This window comes from Lactuca saligna, chromosome 3 (assembly GCF_052625555.1).
Source record: "Lactuca saligna cultivar CGN05327 chromosome 3, ASM5262555v1, whole genome shotgun sequence".
Lineage (NCBI taxonomy): Eukaryota > Viridiplantae > Streptophyta > Magnoliopsida > Asterales > Asteraceae > Lactuca > Lactuca saligna.
The window spans coordinates 18,905,733-18,914,840 of record NC_136419.1 but is presented as its reverse complement, the minus strand read 5'-3'; the positions used below and the strand labels follow the sequence as shown (position 1 = coordinate 18,914,840).

General features: G+C 35.5%; 2 protein-coding genes across 2 annotated transcripts; both read right to left on the bottom strand.

Annotated features, from left to right (window-relative positions):
• Positions 1-1,032: 1,032 nt before the first annotated feature.
• Positions 1,033-3,941, bottom strand: IWS1 (Transcription elongation factor (TFIIS) family protein). Its single transcript, XM_078983102.1, has 10 exons — positions 3,787-3,941; positions 3,145-3,676; positions 2,775-2,894; positions 2,467-2,687; positions 2,255-2,384; positions 2,036-2,176; positions 1,843-1,937; positions 1,669-1,734; positions 1,423-1,573; positions 1,033-1,333 (listed from the first exon to the last, which is right to left on the bottom strand). The coding sequence occupies exons 1-10, from the start codon at positions 3,804-3,806 to the stop codon at positions 1,235-1,237; spliced, it is 1,575 nt and encodes a 524-aa protein (XP_078839228.1). The 5' UTR covers positions 3,807-3,941; the 3' UTR covers positions 1,033-1,234.
• Positions 3,942-5,120: 1,179 nt separating this feature from the next.
• LOC145034638 (DNAJ heat shock N-terminal domain-containing protein) lies at positions 5,121-7,321 on the bottom strand. The gene has a single exon (XM_078983101.1). It carries the CDS (start codon positions 7,229-7,231, stop codon positions 5,531-5,533), a length of 1,701 nt encoding a protein of 566 aa, XP_078839227.1. The 5' UTR covers positions 7,232-7,321; the 3' UTR covers positions 5,121-5,530.
• Positions 7,322-9,108: the final 1,787 nt, after the last annotated feature.

Here is a 9,108-nt window from a genome sequence, read left to right as displayed (position 1 = left end):
TCCGGTTTTAAATCTCATCTCTACCAACACTACTCTGAAGAGAGAATCCTATGTATCAATGATAATCAAATCAACCTTCCTTTATGTAACCAACAAATCTATCAAAGCTTAAGGACTTCAGGTCTTCAACCTATCCATTTAGGGATTGATAAGCCCCAATTTTAGTGGGTTATAACCAAAGGGGTATTTTAGTACTTTTGATATTAGTGTAGGATTTTATGTTAGTGGTAGTATCATGTGGTGGGGACAGTTTTTTGTGGTCGTTTGTCTCATCTTAGTCCTAGTAGTATATGTATCTAGTTAGAAGGTAGAGAATGGTAGCTAAGAATTAATTTGTAAGACAATATTGTTCTTCTTTTCGAGAGACTCTCACCTCTAGAATTGTGAAAAACTATCTTTATGAATATTATCAAAAATTTCGGTTAGTGTGAGCTTTACAATGCCTGGGATATACGATAGATTCAACAAGATACGATAGATTCAACAAGGGTCTATCAAGGATCTTCATGATAAGGTTAAATACATTATATCCAAGAAGTGCTGGTATGAACAGTTGCGATCTTCAATTTTTTGGTGGGCACCTTCCTTTTATGTGGTTGAGCCGTTGAGGGCACCACATATTTATAAAAAAAAACTCATCTGAATTTAAAAATTTATTATGTATAGAGATTATTAGATCACATGCCCCCACTCCCTTCTCTTTGAATCACGGCCCTGTGGCATCACACAATTTATAAAACATTTGGAATGTTGGATGAACCAACTAGACCTCATAACATGCAAACATCCCTAGCCCTAAACAAGGATTAGAAAGCTTGGTTATAACCGATGTGAGACTCATGGGTCCTAGAAAATGTTTTATGAATTCTGAATTAATGTCACGTTATTATAAAATTAAGTTGGATTGCATGACATTACCTAAGTCACAAATTGGAGGACAAAATACAAATTGTTATGTCTGCAAGCAGCCCACGGTCAAGGAAAGGTGCTCGTGTTCAAATATTTCGTCAAACACCTAAATTAACACAATAATAGAATTTTATCCACCAAAAGCAATACTATAAATTTAATCATACAAAATGAAAAGAGTTGAATTCATTTATAACATAAAAAAAAAAAAAAAAAAAAAAAAAAAAAAAAAAAACATTGCAGAACATTAAAATTTTGCAATTTTATCATACACACGACTTCCGCCTGAAAAAAGGAGTGATATTCTTGTGTTGGGTCATTAAGCCTACAAGTACTTCACCATTCCACGGCCCTCCACACTTAGCTTTGTAGCTTGAAGCTGTTTCTTTTTAGGTGCTTTCAACTGTTGCAACCTCTTGTTCATCTGTCATCAATTGCATAAAAACATATATTATTGAGATTATAACTTTTAAGAACTTTTAAGATTAAAAAGAAAAATTCAAAAACACAGACCTTGAGGCGACGCTGATCTTGCACAACTTGTTTAGCCCGGGCTCTAATTTCATCAGGATCAATCTTTGATTGTGGGCGTATTATAAAATCTAGTGGCATTGCTTCAGGCCTTGATGTTAGTCTAGAAGATGAGTTTCCAGATTTTGGTTCCCTAAATTCATATTCAAAACATTACAACATCTAAATAATTTTAAAAAATGATTAAACAGAAAAAGCAACATATGATGCACCAATCAAACAACTTACTGAGAATATTCAGCCAAATCCAGATCATCATCTCTTGAATGCATCCCTGAAGCTTTATTCATAGGCCTATTAATAGTGAGATGCAAAATATCAGAAGAATAAAAACTAGCTTTTTATCATTAACAAAAAAATATGTTAAATACAAATCCATGTATGTGGAACTTGAAAATATACTTTTTCATTGTTGGTCGACGCATGGGTGGCATTCTCTCATCTTCATAGTTTCGCATGTCCTCAAATCTTGTGCTCTTATTAAATATTGGTCGACTCTGCATTACATTTATAATTTTAATGATAATGAATAATCAAGATCTTTACATAATAAAAGAGGGAATTTTTATTTTGTTCAACATCCATATATACTTACCCATTTGTCAACCAAGTCTTTCGCAAGCTTTCTATTGGATGTGGTCTCTTCATCAGATTTTGACAAGAACATAATAACCTTTCCAAGCCCACTTTTCTTTAATTGCTCTCTTCTATCATATTGATCTAAATCAATGGGGAACTGGAGGATAAGAACAACTCATAATTAGTTACACCAACATAAAAAAAGGGATATAATTAATCCTGGTTTATTATATACCTCGGTTAGGATCTTCAATATTTCTGCACGAATGTTTATATTGGGCAAGCTTCCATCCGGAAGGGGTTCAAGCCAATTTTTCAAAAGAGTTAGAACTCCATGATCTAGAAACTCTAATTGAAGTTGCTTCCTGCATTAAGAATTTAAAAAGGTAAATGATATAAACAATATTGTGAACCAGATGTTGGACTTTTGCAAATAAAAGACTTTACTTAGATAGTACTTCAGTTAGAAGTGGCAACTTTCTGAGTTTATTAATAGCTGGTTTTGATTGTCTGTTTAGTTCTGCATCTTCTTCTGCTACAACTTCAAGTTCAGCCATCACATTTTCAACAAGTAATGCAATCTCTGCAGCACTTTTCTCAGTCTTCTTCTTCTTCTTACCCATCTTGAACATGTCCTTGATTTCATCATCTTCTTCACCCTCCTCAGCCTATATCATTATAATATTTAGCTGAGAAAATAGTAGCAGATACTAAATACATACAACTTACTTCATATATATCGATGAGCTTCTTACCTGAGGAGCACGGCTGGGAGAATAACCTCCATGGTCGCTTGCATATCGATCAGCTGGATCAACACCGGTATCATCTATGAAATTATCATCATCTAGCATTCTTGGACCCTCTTTGTCATCCTGCACCAGTCAAAAGCAAAGGCTATCAGAAAAAATACAGTGTCATGGCACCCAAAAGCCAAAAGCCATAGAAAAACAAATGTTTAAGTTGCACGATCAAGAGAGATTAATATTGGGATGAAACCAGTGTTATCAGATTAGTTAGAACAATGTACTTGACAGTGTTCGTAACAAATTATCCCCACGGAATCCAAAAGAGAAGATGAATCTTCAACACACAAAACACAGCCAATTTGCAACTAAAATGTACCTCTGAATCGCCGCCAGCAATTGTATCCCACATCTCTTTAACTTCTGCATCATCCCCACCAGAACGCCCACCCCTTTTACTATTTACCTTAAATTTCGACCCACCTTTCTCATTCGATCTCCCTCCTCTATCCGAGAACTTGGAAGCACTCAACTTCTTCTCCCTCTTCTTGCTACTACTCCCACCGCCACTGGAAAACTTCTTCCTCTTCCCACCGCCACTATCCGAATCATCCCTGACAAAACTCGCCATTTCATCCTCCACGTCATCATCAATCGCGAAATCCGGCAAGGTCTCCTCCGCCGTGCTCTTCTTGATTAACCTTTTACGGGGCTTCGACTTCGAATCGGATTCGTTGTGAACCGGCGTCGGAGACCGTTCCTGCCTATTACTCTGCCAATCATTATCTTCCAATTCATCATCGAGATTGTCATCAAGGAGGTTTTGATGTTGATTGTTGTTATCATCACCGTGATCGGATTGAAATCCGTCGTCGTAATCCATCAACGGCTCGCCATCTTCATCGCGATAGCTGAAAATTTAAGAACAAAAAGAACACGATTAAGGTCGTATGCATAACCTAACCCTAGAAGAATCGTAAGCAAAAATAAAAAACCTAGATTAGAGAGCACTGGAACTTACGGATCGTTCTCGTAACCCATTGTGCAAGGGGAATTTAGAAATCACGAAGAAAGATGGTAAATATATAGACAGATGAAGTGAAACGAAAGAAGAGATGAACGAAACAGGATGAGAAGAGGGTAGAAGCCTGAGAATCTGAACACGATTATATACAGTAAGGGCAAATGGGAGTTCTGACCTTTGAGAACAGAACAAACGTGAGGGCTAGGTATTCTAATAGGCATAAAATGGAGGGACGTACATTGTAATAAAGCATAAATAAAATACATATGGAGTAAGTTACATATTTGACCCCTCAGGTATATCATTTTCCGAAATTTGATTCAAGATGTATATTTTTATCAAAGTTGGTCTTGTGGTTTCATTTTTGTTAAGGATAGCATTATCATCTCTCCCAACTCCCAAGCTCATGCCGTTGGAAAGGTTGCATTTAAGTTAAACCTTGTAAAATCACAATTTCACTCTCATTCCGTATTTAGTTAATATTTATACATGTAGTTTCTTTATTATTATTTTATTTTTAAAGAATCAAAGGGGAGGATGAAGCCTAGAATATAAAACACAAAATTTACCAACAGTAAGTCCTCCAATGACCATATAATTTTATTACACAATATCAACATGAGGGTGATCACTTTATCCATCAATTTCTACCACACAAGATATAATAATCCATTTTGAGCTAAGTTTAGCTAAACCCGTACGTAAGACTCAAAATGAGAACTTATACTTTAAACCTCTTCTTTTTCATCGATTTCTCTTTTAATAATTAATACAATACAGTTATATTCTAGTTTCAGTTTCTTGAAGCCTCCAACTTTAAGCTTCAATTTTGTTGTTTTTTTTAAACATATTTTAGGATTTAGAGCTTCCTCTTATTCTTTCAAGAACCAACACAATTTATACTAGCTCGTTTGACTAAATATGAAGGTGAAGACTTCTTTTACTTATTTAATTCAAGCAACTTTTCATTTACTTGCAACTTAGGTCATACTTTTCACGTAAATTACAATTTTGCCACTACAAGTAGAGGTGAGCATGGGTTTGAGTCAATTTTGGAGTAAAACCGAACTCAAACCACTCATTTCGGTTTTCGGTTTTCAGTAGAACCAATTGGGTTTTGATTTATGAATGGATTCGGTTTCTCGGGTTCAACGCCATAGGTTCATGAGTTTAGGGTTTAAACTATTTCCACTAAACAAAGTAAATAAGATTCCTTTCCATTGTTAAGCTATTTAAAACCAATCGAAAACACCAAAATCAACTAAATAGTTCAATGAAATATTAAAACTACTAAGTTTAAAAGTTTACAACCAAAACATAACAACACAATCCACTAAAAACATAAAAATCCATTACGATAAAAAATGAAACACACAGTCAAACCACCAATCTTCAATCCTTACTTGGTTAGGTTCTTAGTTTTTATTTTTAAAGTTTGAGAATTAATCCCACATAACTGTGCTCATTGTAGGTTAAAGATTATAAATGCACTGGCCAAGGAGACAAAACACAGAAAGCCTAATGTAAGTATGTAACTGAAATGAGAATATGTAGTTTAAGGTTATCATAAATAGAAACACAGATTTTCTATCCCATTTGATGCATGATTTGCATACAAATGCAGTAATCCAATTGATAACCTGCTCCATGCCTTATTCCATCTGAAGAACCGAATATGAACTAATAGAGAACTGTACATACAAAAAGTTAATCAATTGTGGAAAACCAAATGCAATTTCTGTCAACCAATAGTGAGTAGATCAGTAGGAAGTGAGGCAGGATCTAATTCCCAACAATCTCCTGAAAGATCTTTCACCTCTTCCCCAGAAAGCTTCCTTGCTGGAATCTGATGTGAAAACAACCCAGCATCATGTTTTTCAAGCCATCTGATAGCACGAAACCCAATCTCTCTTCTCCTGAAAATTGTTTTAAACCCATTCACCTTTTCAAGGTACCCCATGCTCAATCCATGTACCTCACTATAACTTGTCAAAAACACAGCTATATCATAACATCTTTTGTCTTTTGTCTCACTATTATAAAGTGCCCACACTGAACCCTTCTTAGGATAAATCCTGTAAACCTCTCTTGCTGCTCTTTCACACTCCACAATATGAGAAAACACATTGAGTGATCTAACTAAAGTTTTCTTTGAAACCTTAAACCTTCCACAAGATACATGAAATCCAGTTCTTTCCAAATTAACCAACTCTTCATCACCATTGCTTTGTGGGTCCAACCAAGACATGTCCACCTCAAATGGATGTGTTGACACCACTTCATTAATTAAACCATAATGCCTTGGCATTCCATCATCATCATCATATAAACCCCATATTTGTCCTTTCTTGAAACTCTTTTCGACTCTTCCTTTATCAAAATCGTAAAAGTCTGAGTCTTCTACTGTCATTATCTCAAGATCCTGGTTCTTCTCTTCTCCCTTTGTCTCGTTTCTTGAATTTTCCCTCTTTGATCCACTTCTTTGTACCTTATTTACTTTCAATTTACCATCGTTCACATTTGTTTTCACTAATTTCTGCATTTGAGCTAATGTCATCATTTCTTCTTCATCACTGTCATTCTTTCTCTTCCCCTTCTCCTTCAATGTGTTATTCACAACTCTTGAATGCTTACCCCCATCTTCCGTTTTTGACCTTTCAATCTTTTTTGATTGCTCGGACCTCTTCATGATCTCTCCAACACTACTCATTTTCCTCTTTGATTCGTTTCGAGTTGAGACCTTATCACTTTCAAATGTATCAATGTTTTCCTTTTCATCGACCACCACTTTTGTATACCCTTTCTTACCATCATCCACCTCCACGGCTTTGAAACTCTTCTTACAACTAGGGCACATCAGATTATGCCCCAAATACTTCCTTTCAAACTGATGCAACAGCCTACAAGTTGAACACGCTGTCCAAAAAGTGTCTAGTGTCACAGCATCACCTCCGGGATCCACTCCCGCCTCCGCCTCTGCCTCAGTCTGTATTGCGATTCTAAGCTTCATATCATACTCTTTCCTCCTAATCTTGTCAGACAGAACACTAAACGCTTCGTTTACCAACTTAAAGGCCTCTTCGGAGGCGACAAACTTGTTCTTGTCAGGATGCAAAATTAGGGCTAGTTTTTTATACTGTTTCTTAATTAAATTGATGTCAGAAAAAGGTTCTACTTCGAAAATCTTGTACCAATCAGGCGTTCCAGTAGTTTCTGTGGTATTTTCGGCGGCGCTGAGTATTTTGAAGGCTGTTAGCATTTCCGACACGCCGTCGAGTGTGGGGCATAGACGGTGAGCGCGCTTGGCGTGCTTGATAGCTAATTTGAGGTCGGAGGAACTGTAACTTTGCTCGGCTAGGGTTTTGAGGCGGAGGGATTCCCATTTGCTGATGCTTTCTTCTTCGAAATCGTCGGCGGTGGATGTTGCATCCGTGGCGGCCATTTTCTCCTGGTTATTGTCGTAAGCACAGTTGAGAAGGGGTATTACATGTAAAAGTTTGCTTCCAATCTACCAGGACTTTGGACTCGAAACCACGAATTATTTTAGTTTTGAAAAAAAAATGATAATAGCTGATTTAAGTTTTGGAAAACCACTCTAAAACTAGAAATGACAACGGGGCGGGTTCGGAGCGGGCATAGTTTTCCAAAACCGACCCGATATCTTTCGAGTATTTTACTGGGGTGTTCCATTGGGTTTCGGGTTTTCCTGTCGGGTTTCGGGTATTTTATCGGGTTTACAACAATTCATAACGAAATTTTTATTCCGTTTTAGGGTACCCCAATATCTTATAAAAAATACATTCCTGGCATCTCTTTTAAATTAAAAATATGATGCATCACTTTAATAAAATAAACTTAATGTTATATTAAAATCTACTTGACTTAAGTTTAGTGTAATACCACAAAAAAAAAAAAAAAAAAAAAAAAAAAAAAAAAAAAAAACTATCATTTACATCAGATCGTTAATAACTACAAAGATTTTCCACAATAAGCATTTTATCTTTGAATAACATCAAAAGGTTTCAAACATATTATAATATATATATATATATATATATATATATATATATATATATATATATATATATATATATATATATCGGGGTGGGGTGGGTCGGGGCGAGGATAACCCACCCCCTGCCCCGAACCTAATAAAAAACCGATTACGACCTATTACCCGACCCGAAATGATCGGGTTTCGGGTTTCCCCTTCGGGTTCGGACTTTTTTGCCATCCCTATCTAAAACCCTATGTATTTTGCCTCAACGCTTAAATAAACAATTATATTTATTTTACGATCAATTTAGTTAATATACTTTTTTCCCCATTTAATGCTTTTTAATCGGTTGCAATTTGGCAACCGGTAAGAATACTGACGTAGTATCAATTACAAAATAAATGTTAAGTTTAAAAGATGTTGTCGGCTTCAAAATCACTAAATTGTTTCTCATCGACTTCTTCTTTCCTCACAGCTGTTGCAGAAAGGGTGATCGATCAAGTGGTTTTTTCTTCTTCTTCCTTAACTTTAAACTATAAAAACATGTTGTGAACAACCAAATATATACTTCGACTACCCGGAAGAACCCTAGCCAACATTTCATTTCATGCCCAAATTCCTTGGTATGTGAAATTCTAGCCTTGATTGATTTAATTTTGTAATGCTTACTCAGATACTATACTTTTTTATAGGACCCTTCAAAAGATTGTAATTTTTTTATATGGTAATATGGGTAGATGAGGATTTGGGTATGCACACATATAAGAATAAAATTAATGAGTTGCATAGGGAGAATATGGAATTGTTCAAGGAAAATATGAACCTTTCAAAAAAGAATATGGATCTGGAGAAGGAGAACGTGGTTCTGCTGAAGAAGTTAATGAAGCCTAAGGTCAATGACAATAAGGAGCCTGGTATATTCCTTTGGAGGTTGATGATGTTTGGTATTGTTGTGGTTAGCATCTTTATTTTGTTTCTGTTTATGTAATTGGGCTAGTTAGGTTAATCTAAGATGGTTAATTATGTAATAGGGTAATGTTGGTTTTACCTTTTTTTTCTAACTTTTGTAAGGGAATTGTGATGTTGGTTTATTAAGCACATTTGTAATGGAATTGTGATTGTGGATACTATACACATTTATTTTTTGAAGATAATTTGGTTTTGTGACTACTTGGATTGTATCTGTTTCCTTTGTTATAGTTGGACAGTTTTGCCATTGTGTTTATAGTTGTGGTTTTGTGAGTACTTGGACATTTTTAAGATTTTTGTTATCATTCCTTTGATTAGTATGGAATGGAATGAAATGAAGACTTGAATCAAAA

What these genes read in the sequence shown, in the direction of transcription:
- IWS1 (XM_078983102.1), bottom strand. Translation starts at nt 3,806, where the DNA reads ATGGGTTACGAGAACGATCC. An exon ending in CTCCCAGCCGTGCTCCTCAG is followed by an intron (nt 2,688 to 2,774) that starts GTAAGAAGCTCA and finishes ATAATGATATAG; the next exon opens with GCTGAGGAGGGTGAAGAAGA. An exon ending in AAGATCAGCGTCGCCTCAAG is followed by an intron (nt 1,334 to 1,422) that starts GTCTGTGTTTTT and finishes AATTGATGACAG; the next exon opens with ATGAACAAGAGGTTGCAACA.
- LOC145034638 (XM_078983101.1), bottom strand. Translation starts at nt 7,231, where the DNA reads ATGGCCGCCACGGATGCAACATCCACCGCCGACGATTTCGAAGAAGAA.